General features: G+C 32.5%; 1 protein-coding gene across 9 annotated transcripts in view; it reads left to right on the forward strand.

Annotated features, from left to right (window-relative positions):
- Positions 1–18,220, forward strand: part of Vrk2 (VRK serine/threonine kinase 2) — a 90,136-nt gene that overhangs the window by 23,723 nt on the left and 48,193 nt on the right. For 6 of the 9 annotated variants that reach the window (XM_074049762.1, XM_020163860.2, XM_074049763.1 and 3 more), the window contains 5 exons: positions 7,120–7,169; positions 7,871–7,940; positions 9,571–9,658; positions 11,456–11,561; positions 12,739–12,831. In XM_074049762.1, the coding sequence (XP_073905863.1) occupies positions 7,120–7,169; positions 7,871–7,940; positions 9,571–9,658; positions 11,456–11,561; positions 12,739–12,831 (407 nt within the window). Of the gene's footprint in view, positions 1–1,605; positions 1,744–5,823; positions 5,941–7,119; positions 7,170–7,870; positions 7,941–9,570; positions 9,659–11,455; positions 11,562–12,738; positions 12,832–18,220 lie in introns of all 9 variants that reach the window. The other 3 variants (XM_074049765.1, XM_074049767.1, XM_074049766.1) reach the window with 3 other exon arrangements.

Genomic DNA, 18,220 nt, shown 5'->3' on the forward strand with positions numbered 1-18,220 from the left:
GCTGCCCCAGGCAAAAGTTAGATTATCTGAAAAATAGCTAAAGCCAAAAAGGGCTGGGGACATTGCTCAAGTGGTAGAGCACCTGCCTAGCAAGCATGAGGCCCTGAGTTCAAACTTCAGCATTGCCCCTTCCCCACAAAAGAGTACATTGTATAATTTCAGTATGCCTTTTATCAGGCAATTGTTTTCCAAGTATTTTTCATGACTGTGATTTACTTTTTCATTCTTTTAATATTATCTTTCACATAGCAGAATTTCTAAATTTTGATGACGTCTAAGGTACCAGTTTCTTGCCTGGATTGTGATTTTGTTATATCTGAAAACTCATTACCCTGGATTACCTAGGTTTTCACCTGTGCTGTCTTCTAGAAGTTTTATAGTTTTTCACTTTAAGATTTATATCCATTTGAGTTGATTTTTATATAGTTAGTGTTTGCATGCTCTTTCTGTGTATATGCTATTGGGGTTTTAACTGAGGGCTTCACACTTGCTAGGCAAGTATTCTACCACTTGAGCCACAGCCCAGCCCCCTTCTCTCTTTTGTATTTGTGTGTTCACTTCTGATATTTTCTTGAGGATTTTTGCAACTATGAGAGATACTGATCTATACTTTTCCTTTCTTTTTAATGTATCCCAGAATAAATTGTGTTCCTTTTGCATCTATTTTCTGGGAGACTTTGTAGAGAATTGACATCATTTCTTATTTAGGTATTTATAGAACTTACAAGTTATCCCAGTTGGGTCTAATGCTTTCTGTTTTGGAAGGTTATTAATTATTGATAGGTGACTATTCAAATGACTTGATTCTTGTGTGGATTTGGTATATTTGTCATTTAAGGGATTAGTCCATTTTATTTAAGTTGTCATCTGTATGAGCACAGAATTATACATAATATTCCTTTGTTATCCTTTAATGTCCATGTGATTGGTAGTGATCTTCCCTGTGTCATTTCTGATTAGTAAAGTGCGTCTTCTCTATTTTGTCTTGGTTAGCCTGGCTTACAGATTTATTAAAATAATTGATCTTTTCAACAAACCTGCTTTTGGTTTGGTTGATTTTTCTCTTTTAGTTTTCTGTTTCAATGTCATTGATTTATGCTTGAAATTTTATTTTTTATTGCTTTAGGCTTATATTGCTCTTCTTGAATTTCTTAAAGCAAAAGCTTAGGTGATTGATTTTTTGTTTCTTCTGATCTCATATATGTATTGAATGCTATAAATTTCCATGTAAGCATTACTTTTGGTGCATTCCATAATTTTTTTTTTTTTTTTTAGTGGTGGTGTTTTTTTTTCTTCTGCAGTACTGGGGATCAAACCATGGTTTTCTGCATGCTAGGCAAGTGCTCTACCACTGAGCTAGATCCCCAGCCCCTTGTTTGTTTGAGATGGGGTCTTGCCATGTTGCCCAGGCTCGTAACAAATTCCATTCCTGACTCAGCCTCCTGAAGACTTTCTTGATCTGTATGTTATTTAGAAATATATTGCTTAATTTCTAAGTATTTTGGGATTTTTTCCACACAACTTTCAGTTATTGATTTCTAGTTTATTGCCATTGTGGTCTGAAAATATATTTGGTGTCATTTCTATTCTCTTAAATTTGTTAAGGTGTATTTTTTTGGCCCAGAATGTTGTCTGTCTTGCTGAAGGTACCCACGTGAGCCTGATTAAGAAGGTGTATTTCAATAGAAAAAAAGAGCAAAACAAGAAATCCAGAAGAGATTCTAAAAAAGATAAGATAATACTGTAAGTATTATTACCAATAAATTTTAAATAAGAATGACAATTTCCTAGAAAAAATACAATTTACAAAAAACAATTCAGAAAATAAAAATCCTAAATAGAAATATAATCACTGAAGAATAAATCAATAATTTTTTAAAATATAGATCAGATGAAGTAGGAACACTCAACTCATCTCTCTCACTGAAAATATATAAAATCTGTACAAAAAGAATACACAGCTCTTTGCAGGCACTAGAAAAGTAAAATCAAGCTTCCACTCTGACATAAGAGCTCAGAAGTTCTTATTCCTGTCCTTACAGGAAAAAAATCTGAACAGTCTGAAAAGTCAGCGACTCTTCTTGGATGCATCAGTGTACTATAGAGCATCTCTTGCTACTGGAATAAAGTCAACATCACCACATAGAACTTTTTTTTCTTGTGGTACTGGGGTTTGAACTCAGGGCCTGTAGCCACCCCTTTTTTGAGATGGGTTTTTTTGGTTTTTTTTGAGATAGGGTCTTGTGAACTATTTCCCAACCTGACTTTGAACTGCAATCCTCCTGATGTCAGCTTACTAAGTAGCTAGCATTAAAGGCATGAGCCACCAGTGCCAGGCTTCCCTCTTTCATCTTACAGGAGAATTAGTCTGAGTTCTATTAATTCCCTAGTTTCTATGCTTCAAGTGGAAGGAACAATTAGCTACATAATTTTGTCTGTTCTGGAGCACCTACTTCACAGGGCAATCTGATAATCTTATACATCATCCTCTCCCAGGGTCCTTCCATTCACAGTCAATAAGTATCTTTATATGGGGAGAAATATTGAGAGTTACTTCACATCATCCATTATCTTATTTATTTAGCATCCATTATTGACTTTTGCTTGCTACAATTATTATTGAGGTGTTTACCAAGTGTGATTTTCTTCTGCTTTTATTAATTGAATTTTAACAGTAAGAAAGAGCTGTCTTATCTCTCTCATTTGTTTATTCAGTTGTTTATAGAATGGTCAATGGATGTTTATTTTTCTGTGGGTTAAAATGCATTACTATCATATGTATTTTATTGCTTAATTTGCTTATCTTATATTTTTCTGTTTCAGTCCTGGAATCAGCCATTTGTCTGAGTACCCCTGATTCATTTTATGGTACTCAGAAACCATAATATGGGTGCTAGCCACACTCATTTCTACCAGGAGATTTTTTTTTTGGGGGGGGGTTAACTTCTTGGTTTTGATTTCACTAATTTCTGTACATATTTTAGTTTTCTAAGTTGCTGAGTTGGCTACTTAGCTGATTTATTTTTCTATTTTCTTAAAATAAAAACATTTACTGCTATAAAAGTTTAAGTGCAGCATTCATTCATTAATTTTTTTAAGCCAAATACTTAATGAATGCTTACTCAGCCCTATTCTAGGTACTTGGGATACATCAGAATAAAGCAAAATATTTCTGTCTTTCTGGAGTTTGCATTCTAGTTAAGGAAGACAAATAATAAGCATCTTGACTGTCTTAACTAGTTTTGATATATTTTAGCTATGATTCATTCTTAGGTATTTTCTAGTTTATATTATCATTTCTTTTTTGTGCTAGGGAACACTCATTGTGGCCAGAAAACATGGTCTTCATAATATTTATTGTATATTTGTTAAGGGTTGCTTTCTAGGTAAAAATATGCACTGCTTAAAAATAATATTTTATTTAGATTTTAAAAAATGTATATTCTTTAATTGTAATATTTATTTTTAAAGTCTGACCTCTAGATAAAAACTGGTAATTGCATTGTTCCAATGTCTTCTGTCTGTTTTCCTACACATTATAGAATGGTATTAATATTTTCCACTAGTTTTGTCACTGTGTCATTAATTATTTCCCTGTATTTCTACTGTTTTTTTATTTATGTATTCAAAGCTTCATTATTACATACTTTCAGGTTCATAATTACTATCTGTTACATCATTACTTTTATGAGTAGGTTGTACTAATGTCTTATGTAATAATTCTTTCCTCAGATTTACTTAATCTTGAAAATTTATATTCTAGTTTTCTTTCAGCTAGTTTTGACATATTACTTCAATTGCTATCTCTTTATCTTGTTCTTCTTCATCACCAGGTTTTAAGTATATGTCTTATAAATATTAGCGTTTTTTGTTTTGAAATTTTTTTGATTTCTGCTTTTTTTGGTAGTACTGGGTTTGAAGTCATGTTCTTACTCTTGCTAGGCAGGTGCTATTCTTCTTGAGCCATGCCTTACCCCTGGATTTAAAAAAAAACAATTTAACATTTTCTATCTTTAGCTAATAAACTTAGTCTGTTTAAATTTACTAAATAGACTACTGACATTTTATCTAATCTAAGCTATCATGTTTTAAGAGATGCATCATTATTTTATCTGCGCATATTGAGTCTATGTCAGATGCTTAAAAGTGAGTATTGTTATATTCGTCTTGAATACTGTCTTTTGTGTTTTGGTTGGACCTGCATTATATCTAATACCCACTGCTGCCCACTAAAGTATGACAGAATACCTTAAAAATATCTTACATATGGAACTCGTAGAACACTCAGTTAATTAAATCAGATCTTAATGAACATATTTCATGAATATCAAATGTATTCTTCACTGCTATGATTTGAGCTCATTGCTTTTTCTACATACATAATAATTTTCCTTAATGCCGAATCATTATCTATGAAAAACCTAATGTTTAAAACTATCAGCAATGTACATGACTCAACTCAAGTGAAGACAAATGGACATCTAGGATTGAGTTTATGCACAACAATAATAACTATGTTATAACTGCTGCATGGTCATCAGCAACTGTAAGGTGTCATTAGTTAACAAATTCATTTAGATGTTACTAATTGTATCAGAAAATTGATTTACTCATTTTTTTTTTGTATTTTGTTTTGTACTTATTCTAACTTTTCTTTCTTATTGTAACCTTTCCATTTCTGTCTCATTAAATGGCTTAAATATTTTTTCTCTTTATTTTTCTCTACTGACTGTGAAGTTATGAATTTTATTTCTGTTATCTTAGTGGTTCTTAAATTTTCAGTGTACTCTCTGGAATTAACTAAAGCTAAGTAATATCTCTACTTTTCTATAAAATTCAAGGATATTAGAGCAGATTAGCCTGGATCACTCTATTCCTCGGTTGTATATTATATTTGTCAATGTTTTCAGTCTACTCTATTCTACATTACAGTTTTACATTTGTATATAAATAGCTGGTGAAAATTTGATTTCTCTGGTAGGTGCTAAAAATAGTCACTGTCATTGTTTTCCATCAGCATTTAATTTTATTAGCTAGAATGATGCTTGACTTGCAGTAGGAAATAGATATTTGTTTCATTAACTGATTTTGTTTTTCATCAGCATTTAATTTTACTAATTACAATGATGCTTAACTTACAGTAGGAAGTAGATATTTGATTCATAAACTGATTGTTCTATTGTAAATAGACCTATATAGTAACTGGAACAAAATCTTTGTTCATATAAATCATCCATTTCTTAAGAGAATTCTAGTCACTTGATTTGAGATTTAGGCTCTCCAATACAGCCTGATTTAGAAGTTTATAGAGACTGTTGTGTAGCTATCAGATGACAAGAATTGGGATGTTTCAGGTATGTGTTAACACTTCTTGTTACATTTTCATGTTCATGTGAGGTAATATGAAAAGAAGGTTCAGATTATGAAGTGGTAGAAACTGGTTGAAATCTGAGAGGATTAGGACTTTTGGCTTGTTAAATACATTTTTTTCAGTGGTAACATAGTAAATTATTTATGTAGTTGAAATCCCCATTTTCCTTCTGTACTTTCCAGCTTCTTAAATCATGTTGGTTTAAAGATTACTTTGTGGCTGTGGCCATTTGCTTTTAGACATGAGGCAGAAAGTTTCTGTCACCTACCTCAGGAAGCAAAGACACTTACTGGAGTAGGTTTTGATCTAAGTGGACCAATGTTGGAGCAAAGATGTTTCTCACCAGCTTCAGACATATTAGTGAAGTAGTTTGTCATAGATTAAGAAGACAGGTTTTATACCCTTTTTTCTATATAAACACTGGACTCCTTCCCTGTATGTACTTTCTTCAGTTTTCATCTTCCTTGGACCTGAATAATCCCCTCATCTGGTTCCCTTGGAACTACTGCATGAATGAAAAAGAAATAACTATGTGCATGAAGATGAAAATAGAGTTTAAGTTAATATATGTAAGTTTAGTTTTGATGTTACTGTACAGAAGTCTGAGCTCTGTACAATTTATATCTAATGTTAACTGATATTGTTGGCATTGTTGATATCAAAATCTTTGGACAATAGATAACAAAATTAAACACAAGTTGGCTGAACTATAATGTGTAATTTTAGTGCTTTAATAAATTTGTGATGCATTTTTACATCTAAGTTTTAAAATAATATAAAAGAGAACAGTCAATAGATTTAGAAAAAAGAAAGGGAAAAATATTAAGAGTAATAGTAAGAGGACACAACATGTTAATAAATATGCTTAATTTGTATCTGGAGAACTTGATCTCAGTCTAACTACTCATTTTCATTTGTAGTCAGTTCTAGGTCCAATTTTGATCCTTTCTGTTTCCTTAAAACATTATTATAACTAACACCAAGCACAGTGCCTGTCATATTCTAGCTTCTTGATAAATATTGGTTATTTGAGTTAGTGAGGGAATAAATGAATGAAGGATGAAAAAAGAATAAGTGACAAAATTTAGACTTCTGCAAAACAATAAATATACATGTAAACTTTTCTTATTAAGATTTTAAAACACAGTGAGCTTTTAATCACTTAGGTAATGTAGAGCAAAGTATTGATTTGTTCTAAAATTTGATTGCTGGATTTTATAAAAGTTGAATTATTAATGACTAGATTCAAAAGATGACTTCTTAAAGTTTTTATTCTCATTTTAACTTGGATTATTCTAGAATTTTGATAAGTAGAAATTTCTACAAATGATCTACTAAAATGAATCAATTTTCATTTCTTAATTACCATAGTTTTTCACTCAGTGAAATTCAATAATTGGATTTTACTACTTCTCATCTACTGAGTTTAATGCCACATATCTAGAAAAATGTTTCCCCACACATTTTGGATTCATGTGATTAATTTCATCTGTTGGTTTCCCATGTTTGAATATTTAAATATGATGTATGGTAAGCAGTGTGGGCTGCAGTGTCAGATTTGAGTTTCAATCCCCGATTTCCTCCTTCTTAGTAAGCAAGTTGTTCAAGTCTTAGTAATAGCTTGTGTAAAATGGAGAGGGTACCTATGGCCATACGAGGTTGTAAGTTCTTAGCACAATCTCAGTGATATTGTAGATATTCATTAATTTGAAGCAACTATTATTTCTCTGTTGTGTTTTTTCCCATAGCTTTCCCCACAAATAAACCAGACAAAGAAGCAAGACATGTAATAAAAGTAGTAAGTATTGCTCCTACATTTGCATTTCACATGCATTTGACTTTTTTATTGCCTCTTTATTTTTGTAAAAAGTCTCACTTTAATTTTTATAAGTATCAGTAAACCTAATGTTGTATTTTCACATCATTGTATGTTAAGACTGGAGGACCATTGTTTTTGTATTATCACCTATCATGGCAATATAATCTTATCTAGCAAGCTACCCTTCCCCTTCACTTCCCTCCCTCCTCCAGATGGTAAGGTCTTTAAAGGCAGGCATTGATTCTATTTGTTTGTATTCCCTGTGCCTAGTACAGTGAACAAAATGTAATAGACATTCAGTAAAGATATCATGTATGCATCAACACCAGGGTAGTTTCCAGTGTGTCTGCCCTGATATACATGTTGGTATACAATGAGTGTCTATGTATGTTTATGTATATACTTCTCAGTGCTTTTAGTGTTTTCCATAAGACTACTTTCATGTGTAAGACTATATTGAGATAGTAGTACAATATGTTGTTTAAAAATGAGATTCTTCAACTTTATTTAGTGTTTTCTGAGATTTTTACTGGAAATCTGGTGCCTATGTTTTATAAAGAATGATTCAAATGCTCTCATATATACATATGTATACTCACTCATATTTTCACAGTTGAAATACCAATTCCATCTTTAGGATTATTTTTCCTAATAAAATTAATTATTCTTTTCTTTCATAGGAATACCAAGAAAATGGCCCATTATTTTCAGAACTTAAATTTTATCAGAGAGCTGCAAAAAAAGACTGTAGTAAGTAAAATTAGCAAAGTAAACTACTTCCATATATGTGCTTGCTAAAGCAAGTGTTAATATTTTGGTCTTTTTCTGTCCTTCTGGAAAATTCTTTTCCATAAGAAATTTTATTGTAAAGTGATACAGCTAACTGTTATAACATATAAAAGCAGGACAGATGGTATACAAATCTTGATATGGCATACATAATGGGTTATATATTTTAAGTCAAAGTTGTTTCTGCTACTTTACATAAAATGTTAAGTTGTTGATCTAAGCTACCAAGAGTTCTCTTAAGTATAAAAGCCAGCAGAATGAAATTATTTCTTTTACAAAGAATCATTTGGATAGGAAGGACATTAAAAAAAGACATTAAAATAGGTAGTAGATAAATACAGAAAAGGAATGACTATAAAATAGATTAAAGTGCATAGGAATGATTAAGTATTAAGATACTTATGAAAATATTAGAAACTTGAATGTTGAAAATTAATTGGAGCTGGATAGTGTATGTAGCAAGTATGAGTTATAGCCTGGCATGAGGGTACACACTTGTAATCTCAGTTGCATGGGGGTCAGATGCAGGAGTATTCCAAGTTTGAAAACAGCCTTGGCAAAGTTAATGAAACCCTACCTCATAAACAAAACTCAAAGCAGAAGGGCTGCAGCCATGGTAGTTCAAGTGGTAGAGCACTTGCCTAGCATGCGCGAGACTCTAAATTCAGTCTCCAGGATGGCAAAAATCAAAAACAAATGTAAAATGAAACAAAACAAAATCCTACCAATTAGACAATTTGGAAGAATAGAAAGCAATTTTTAGTAATACATGGCATAGGTAGGCCAAGTAAAACATTAAGAATATAATGTTAGGTTTAACGACTATAGTAGTCATGATTCACAAACCTTTACATCATTTTTATGAAAATGAATGATGGATCTGACCTAATTAGTTGTTTTTTCATAATAAAATCTCCTAAACATTAAGACTGTACTCTTTACTAATACCTTAAACTATGTCAGAGTTACAAATAGAGTCCATTAAACTTGATTGTATCAGGAGAGCTATCTTAAACATGAAACACACATGGTGGGAAGTGAAAAAAATTATTAAACTACTTGATTGTTTAAGTGGTGCAAGCAATCTAATTTTGGAGTTTTTGTAAATAAATTTAATCATAATGATTTCTATATATATAACAATTTCAAGAGTAAAATAATTTTTCTCTTTTTTGGACTGCCATCACTTTTGAGTTTTGAAGTACAGGTAATAAGGGGAAAAGCCATCTCTATACTGACCTTTTGGCAGTTATTGTGTTGTATTTAGAAATTTAGCTAGCATGTAAGTAAATTATTTTTATATGAATAGTAATATTTGTGAATAAGATACAAATGTATTTTATAAGACTATGACTTGTTTTTGTTAGTATTAATTTTAAAATGTCTGTATTTGGGGGTTAATTATCGTGATAACAAATAGAGTTTGAAGCTATTACATGGATACATTGATTTTTTAAATTTTTTTATTTTCTAAGAAGTTTTAATTACCATTTTGGTTAGCTAAATAAGTCTTAGCATCTTTGCAAAGGTAAAAAGTACCTTTCTAAATAATAATAATTATCATTTTTGTTGTGGTTAAATTTGTCTGTAGTCAAGAAGTGGATACAACTGAAACAACTTGATTATTTAGGAATTCCTCTGTTTTATGGATCTGGTCTGACTGAATTCAAGGGAAGAAGGTAAAAACAAATTATAATCAAATATTATAAATTATATATTCAATTATCAAATAACATATTCTTTATATGATCTATTAAATATCTGTTGCTTATAACAACAAACAAAAAAATCTTAGCTTCGGTGGGTAATGAATCTACAAGTGGCTTGGTGGCTGGAAGGTTCTAGTTAAGGGTTGTTCATGTCAATGTAGTCAGCTGTCTGCCATGGCTGCAGTCATCTCAAGGTCTTGTTGGAAGAGGATCTGCTTGTAGAGTCACTCATGTGGCTGTTAGTAGGCCTAAGATCTGCACTTACATTTGATCATGTTATTGTGGAAAGCCTGTCTTCTGATCATGTGGGTCTCTATATAAGCTACCTGAGTATTATAAAGAAATGACATCTGGCTTTCCTTAGACCAAATAATTGAAAGAGAGAGCAAGAGAACAGGCATAAGAGAGTATATCCAAGCCAAGAGTCATGGTGGTTTTATAACTTAAACCACCTTAGACATGATCTGTCATATCAGCTATATTCTCTTTGTTAGAAGCAAGTTACTAGGTCTATCTGATACTCAAGAAAGGGCTTCGTCTGTATCTCTTGAGGAGAGTCACAGCAAAGATTTATAGAAATATCTTTAAAACCACCAAAATGACTAGTTATGACATATAAATAATTTGTAAATAGTAATTTTAAGAAGAAAGAAAACTTTGCCACTTGTTATGTACCATTTTGTGCAGGGGATTTCATACATTGTATCTCATTTTATCCTTTGAGGAGCTTTTTAAAGATAGGTGATAATATTTTTATTTTGCAGGTGATAAAATGGCTGAAATATCATCAGTTTGTTCAAATCATTTTTAAATAATATAAGTTAAAACAAAAAGAAGAACAATAGGGACTGAGGCCCAGTAAATTGTGGTACATGTGTATCACGTAATGTGGCAGCCTGTGAAAGAACTGGCCACAAGTACACCAGTCAACTTGGAAGGGTTTATGTGAGACACTACTAGGAAAAATGACCAACATGCACAAAGTGCGTATGATAAGATCACATTTTTGTAAGAACAGACCCCCAGAAGTTCTTATGGGTGTGTTTGTGTGCGTATTACATAGATAGATATAGAATGGAGGCTGACGTGGGCGTGTAAGTGAAGGGAGGAAAAGAAGAGGTGCCAAGAGAGTGAAGTCTGCTTCTAAAAAGACATGTTTAGAGCCAGGCATGGTGGTGTGCCTTCAATCCCAGTCACTAGTAGGAGGATCACATTCTGAGGCTGGCCCTGGGCAAAAGTGGGATACCCTCCCTATCTGACTGCAGCAAAAAAGGACTAGAGGTGTGGTAAAGTGCTTGCATAGCAAGTACCAGGTCCTGTTTTAAACTCTATACTGCCTCCCCCAAATGATATGTTTGTAAATGTATAGAGAAGACAAATATGATTTTATGAGACTAACAAACAGATAACATTTTTCTGTATGGACAAATAATTTGTTCAGGACATATGGCAAAAAGCTGATGAAGTCAAAATGAGTAAAATTCAGGACTCTAACTTTTGAAAGCTCATTCTCTTCATCATCTAAGGCAGTGCAAATCGTTTGGTACACCATTCTCTTCTACTAAAAAACTAACTGTGAAGTAAATCCTAGTGGTATCCTCTTGTAAATGAATAGCAGAATTATTAATGTGCATTCATTCTCTGAAGGTTAAGCTTGTATCATATTTGGTTGTTAAGTTGGAAGTATTTTTCCTTCTTTCAAATTCATTAATAGACAGTTTCAAGTATTATTATCTCAGAAAGATCTCTGATGTCACTTTCTTATAGTTATAGATTTATGGTAATGGAAAGATTGGGAATGGATTTACAGAAGATCTCAGATAAAAATGGTCCATTTAAAAAGTCAACTGTCCTACAACTTGGGATCCGAATGGTAAGAAGGCATGATTTATTTCACATGTTCATTCCCAGATTATTTGCTTCTTACAATGTACAAATTTTTGCCCTTTGTGGAATTATTAGAAAAATGGAGTATTTCCTTACAAATGTTGATTACTAAGAGTAAAGGCTATTTTTGTGAAATTGATAACTGTAAGCTCCATAAGTGACAGAACATACTACATCTGATGCTGCTTACTCGAGTAGGCATTGGGTCTATAGTCTGATGTTTTCCCCACAGCTTTGTTTTACATGTCAGAACAAGCTTGCATAGGTGTAAGAATAACCTCTCTTTTATCAATTATATACTTATAACAATGCAAATTATGGCCAAGTATGTCATTTTCTGTACTAAACATATGATGATATGGGACTGCTTTAAAGTTTTTAGTATGAGTTGGGGAAGGTGGCAATAATTAGTTGTGGCAATAAATAATTTATACTTTGCTAAATAAGAACCAGTGAAATCATAATGGCCCCCATGTATACCACACATTTGTTATTGTTTATATTTGGCTTGCTTAAATCTAATTTTACTTTTTCCATTTTAACTAGATTGAAAGTATTTCATACCATGTTGTGACGTGGCAAATAAAACTCATTAATTTTCCCATTCATCTGTTCATCCATCCACCTAGCCAGTCAATGTTTATTGAGCACTAGGTATGCAAGGCCAAACAAAGGGCTTTAGTGGTAAAATTCAGGAGCTTTCAATTCGTATACAGAGGAAGAATACTTACTGACATGGTATTTGTTCTGAGTTCCCTAAGATTGGATTCATAATTATAGCTTGGTGAGGAAATGCTGAATGGGCTTCATGACTATTTCATTCTAGAGCTCTGATTTAATGTGTCTTTTCCTCTGTGAAGTGTGGTTTGAATACTGGACTATGTCAGGAGCATAGACATAAGTATTATTGATTCCTGGTTTCCTTCATCAGAGGTTCAATTAAAACACATGACATTTGAGGATCATTTTATTCAACCTTTTTTCAGAATGAGCAACCAGAAATTATGATATTTTGGAATAATTAGCCAGTAATTGTGAACTATGTCATTTTGTCATGGTTAATATGAAAACAAACCTAAGTTATTCTGCATTTAAAGTGTTATGTTGATCATAAGTTCTAAATAGTAGTGTGACTTTGAAATACCATCTGTTTCTTTTTGCAGCTGGACATATTGGAATATATACATGAACATGAATATGTTCATGGTGATATAAAAGCAGCCAATCTACTTTTGGGTTACAAATATCCAGATCGGGTAAATACAGTGTTAAACTTTTGCTTTCAATAAGGCTCTTGAAAATGGTATACTGAACCATTGTAAAAACAAATGTTGGACCCAAAAGAGTTTACAAATGAGGACTTAACATGATGATTGTTTTAATTTATCTTACCTTGCTTATCTAATCTAATTTTTGTACCAAACTAATGAGTAATTAGGATGAGGAAAAAGAGTCAGAGGAGTTAAGTCATTTGTTAATGGGCAGAGGGTCAAAGACTAAGCAGGACTGAATTTCTGAGCAAATACAAAGGACTATCAGAATCCAGTGAAAAGTGATGCATGCATGCAGACAAAAACAAAAGCTGTCATATTAGCTCCTCTTCTTCTTCTATATAGCTAATTCAGTTTTACATAGAGAGGCATGTCTGATAGAACTTTCTGTGATGATAGAAATATGCCTTGCTTGTCAGATATGGTAGCGACTAACAATATGTGGCTATTAAGTCCTTAAAACTTGACTAAGTACCAGCTGCTGATAAGTATGTGGCACAATGGATACCCTCATTTGTTAGTTGTGGGAATGCAGTATAGTATAGCCACTTTGGAAGACAGTTTTTGTAGTTTCTTTTCTCTCTTTGCAGTACTGGAGATTAAACCCAGGGATTTGTGCATAGTAGGCAGGTGCTCTACCACCTGCACCACACCTCCAGCCCTTTTTGCTTTAGTTTATTTTTCAGATAGGGTCTCAGGATTTTTGCCTGGGACCAGCCTAGGTGTTCACCCACCATGCCTAGATTTTTTTTTGTTGAAGTTGGATGTTTCTAACTTTTGTCTGGACTGAGTCAAACCATGATCTTCCCATCTCCATCTTTCATGTACCTGGAATTTCATGTGCCACACACCTGGCACATTTTTGCATTTTCTTAGGAGGTCAAAAAACTTAACATACCATCCAATAATTATCCTCCTAATGTTTACCTAAATGAGTTGAAAACTTAATGTCCACACAAAAAACCTGTACAAAGATGCTTATAGTAATTTTATTCATGTTTATTGACATTTGAAATCAACCTAGATTCCTTCTATAGGGGAATGGATTCATCCAGACCTTGAATTATTATTCAGTGCTAAAAAGAAACTATCAAGACATGAAAAGACACAGAGGAACTTGGATGCATACATGAAAAAGTCAATCTGAAATGGCTCTATACTGTGTGATTCAATTAGATGACTTTCTAGATAAAGGAAAACTGTGGAAGCTGTAAAAAGAGCAGTGATAGCCAGGAGTTAGAAGGAAAGCAAGATAAATAGGTAGAGGACAGAAGGTTTGGGGACTGTACACTACAAAGGTAGATGCATGTTATTATTTCTTTGTCCACACAAGATCCATTGTGTGTTGCCAAGAGTGAATGTTAGTACGAACGGTGGACTTTTGATGACAGTGATATGTTAGTGTAGATTTAGCTATGATATCGTTGGGTTGGTTTTGTTCTGGTGAGGGGTGTTGATGTAGGGAGGCCATGTGTTTCAGGACTGTTGGTCCTTAAGCCAATCCTTAATACGGGAACTCTCTGTACTTTCCCCTCAATTTTCCCTAAATTGCTTAAATTTTACCTAAATTGAGCTTAAAAGTTCTCTAAAAAATGAACTGTATTATAAAAGTATAGCTGTGATTAAGGGACTGAAATTTAAATTTAACCTAATTTTAAATAATTTAAATTTAAATAACTACATCTAACCAGTAGCCATGTTGTTAAGCACAGGTTTACAGAGATAAAAAATTGAGTGTATTAAAAAAAAAAGCAAAATATAATTAAGTATTTAATGAGCCTTTGCATGAGTAAAGAAGCTTCTAAATAGAGGTATTAGAGAAGAAATATCTCAACATAAAACTTTGATATATTAAAATATCTATACATTAATATATCAATACATTTAAATAGACAAAAAGAGAAGTAAATGAGAAACTGGGAAATATGACAAATATTTGAGGGTACCTAGCAAGCACCAAATAATGAGAAAAGCAATTTCATAAAACAATGATCAATAGTAATGAGCAGATAGAACATATAACAAGAAATACAACTGTCCTAGAAACAAATGAGAAACGGGTCCCTTTCACTAAAAACTAAAGATATAGAATTCCAGTGGGCTGTAAATTAAATAGAAATACAAAATAAGTTAATGGAAAGACAACTTGGCAATATGTATTAAAAGCCTTTAAAAGTCTGCATACTTTTTGTAGGTTAGTTTTATTAAGTTTTAATTTGTAAACAGTAAAATTCACTCTGTAACATGTACAGTTTGATGTATTTTGACTCTTATGTATCATGTAGCCATCAAATATAAAGCAGTTTTTTCACTCACAAAAGCACTTCCATCTCCGTTTGTAGTCAGTTCCTTTCTCTTGCCCCATAACTAGAAATGATTTATTCCCCTGTATCTTTATATTTTCAGGAAGTTGTGTAAATTGAATCAGAAGGTATATGCTCTTGTGTCTGTCTCATTTATGTATCATAATGCTTTTGAAATTTATCCTTATAGTTCATTAGTAGTTTGTTTATTTTTATTGCTGGGTAGTAGTATTCTATTGAAAATTACCACTTCTCTATCTGTTCACCTGTTGGACATGTGACTTGTTTCCTGGTTTTGATTATCATGAATAAAATGACTGATCTAAGCATTCATGTATAGATTTTTGTGTAGGCTTATGTTTTCATTTCTTTTGGGTAAATAACTGAGAATGAATTTCTGGGTCATATGATAATGTATGTTTAACTTAGAAACTACTGATTGCGTCACTACACAGTTCCATCACCAATGTGTGATAATTCCATTTATTGCACATTCTGGTTTTGTTAGTTTTCTAGATTTTAGCCCTTATAGTGGGTGTTAATCATGTGTTGTACTTTAAATTTGCATCATTCATCTCTAATGACTAATGATGTTGAACAAATTTCATGTGCTTTTTTGCCACTCATACATTTTCTTTGATGAATGTGCACATTTTTACATGGACTTGCTTCTGGATGAGTTGCAGAAAATCTTTATATTTTGAGGATAGGAGCCCTTTGTCAGATGTTTGTTTTGCAGGTATTTTCTTCATCCATGGTCTGTCTTTTCATTCTTTTACTGATTTCTTTCTGAACTCAGATATATTTAATTATGCTGAGGTCTGCCACTACACTAGTGGAGCTTCATAATATTGTAATTAAGTAGCATAAGTTTTCCAACTTTGTTCATCAAAATTATTTGGGCTATACTAACTGCTTTGGAATTCTATATATAATATTGTAGAACCAGTTTGTCAATTTCTAGGACAAAACCTGCTAGGATATTGTTTAGGATTGGGGTAAATTTGTAGCTTTATTTGACAAATTTTTATCTCAGCTTGTATAGAGTCTTTTATGATGTGCCAAGCTGATTCACTTGGGAAAGGATATCTTTTCCATACTCACTTTTGTTTCTTTTGTTCTTTTTGTTGTTGTTGTTGTTAACTTCTAAATATTTTCTTACTTCCCTTTTGATTTGTTTTTTTAACTCTGGTTTTTAGGGATTGTTGTTTAATTTCCAAATATTTGGGGGTTTTGAGATCTTTCTCTGACAGTGATTCTTAATTATGTTTTGGTCAGAGAACTACTCGGTATGATTTTAATATTGTAAAGCTTATGGAGAATTATTTAATGATTGAAAATATGGGCTAACTTGCTGAATATTTCTTGAGCTCTTGAAAAGAATATATATCCTGATGATTGTTTTGAGGTAGAATGTTTTGAGGTGAAATGCCAATTAGATAAAATTAGTAGAGTTGTTAAAATTCCTTTCCCTCCTGAGAAGAGTCTGGGAGCTTTCAATTATAATTATGATTTGTCTCTTATTCCCCCCAGTCCATTTTTGCTTCATGTATATTAGAATTTGTTTTTGGTTACTTAGAATTTTGATGTCTTCTTTATGAATTGTCTCTTTTGTTGTTATAAAATGTACATTGTTATCTTTGGAAAGTCACTTTGATGTTAATATAGCCATACCAGTTTCTTTTTTTGAATAATTTTTCCCTATCCTTTCTGTCTTCTGGTTTTTTTTTTAAATCATATTATTGTGGTACTGGGAGTACATTGTGACATTTACAAAAGTGCTTCATTAAATTCACTCCCTCCATCATTCTCCTTTATCTCCCCTCCCCCATTCTTAGAATAGTTTCAGCAAATCTCATTTTTCCATTTTCACACGCGTACATAATATTCCTGCCATAGTCTCCTTCCTAAATCCTTTCCTTATATCCTCCCCTCTCCCACTGGTACCAATCCCAAGACAGGACCTGTTTTACCTTCCTGTCCTCCACTGGAAACTAAGACAGAAAGAAAAAAATGGAGAGGATGAACTGATTTGGAATATAATACATATGTACATGGAAATGTCGTAGTGAAACTCCCTGTATAGATAAACAAAGATGTCTTTTTTTGTCTTCTATTTTTGCTGATACATGTAACTTAAATTTCATGGAGGGAAGTGTTTATTTTGAAATTTATTTTTAAACTTTGTTGACATAGGTCTATTGTAGCCTTTACTCTGAATACTTTATTCCTACTTTAATGCTGTGAAGTTCTGTGCTTTCCTGGAATTCGCCATGAGAATTTAGCACTCTGGTCAGAAGTAGAACATTGCTAGCTCTGTGAATCTTGGGAATTATTTTACTCCCTATTCCCCTTTCATCTTATAGACAAAAGTCTAGGAAGTCCCTAGATGGATTTCTGTGGCCTTCTCCTCTTCTCAACTCTGCAGTTTCAGGTTGTGTTGGAGCTTCTCCGAACTCAGTCTCTCCACTCATTGGGAGCAGTTAAGATGTCCTTCCCTGCCTGCTCTTGGATTGGATTTATCTCTCATCAAACCGGGGCATTTGCAGGACTCATCTGTTCTTTTTTCATTTTCTCATGGACTATAACCTTGTACAACCTGTTTAAAATCCAAAATTAATTATGTCTTTCGTTTTACTCAGTTTCCTAATTACATGCAGTGAGTATACAAGTCTAGCCTCTGTTCCTCTTATCATTTCCCAAAGTAAATTAAGTCAATTTTAACTAATTTTATTTTATTGAATTTTCTATTCTTTTGACCATTTTTTCTATCACTTTTTGAACATTATTCCTGGGTCTTTGAAGAGTTCTTGAGATATGAGTTATATTAGCCCTTTACAAATATTTTCTTTTGATTTGCCTTTGTCCTTTGACTGTGCTTATGTTGTTTTACTGCCATGTAAAAGGTGGATTTTATTTGGTCAAATTTATCATTCTTTTACTTACTGTGGATTTTGAGTTGTGATTTATAAACTTTTCCTACAGGAAGATTTTACAGCAATTTTATTCTGTGGTTTCATTTTTAAAATTTTCATCTCTTTTATTCAGGAGTGTTTATTATTTTACATGAT

Source organism: Castor canadensis, chromosome 12 (assembly GCF_047511655.1).
Source record: "Castor canadensis chromosome 12, mCasCan1.hap1v2, whole genome shotgun sequence".
Lineage (NCBI taxonomy): Eukaryota > Metazoa > Chordata > Mammalia > Rodentia > Castoridae > Castor > Castor canadensis.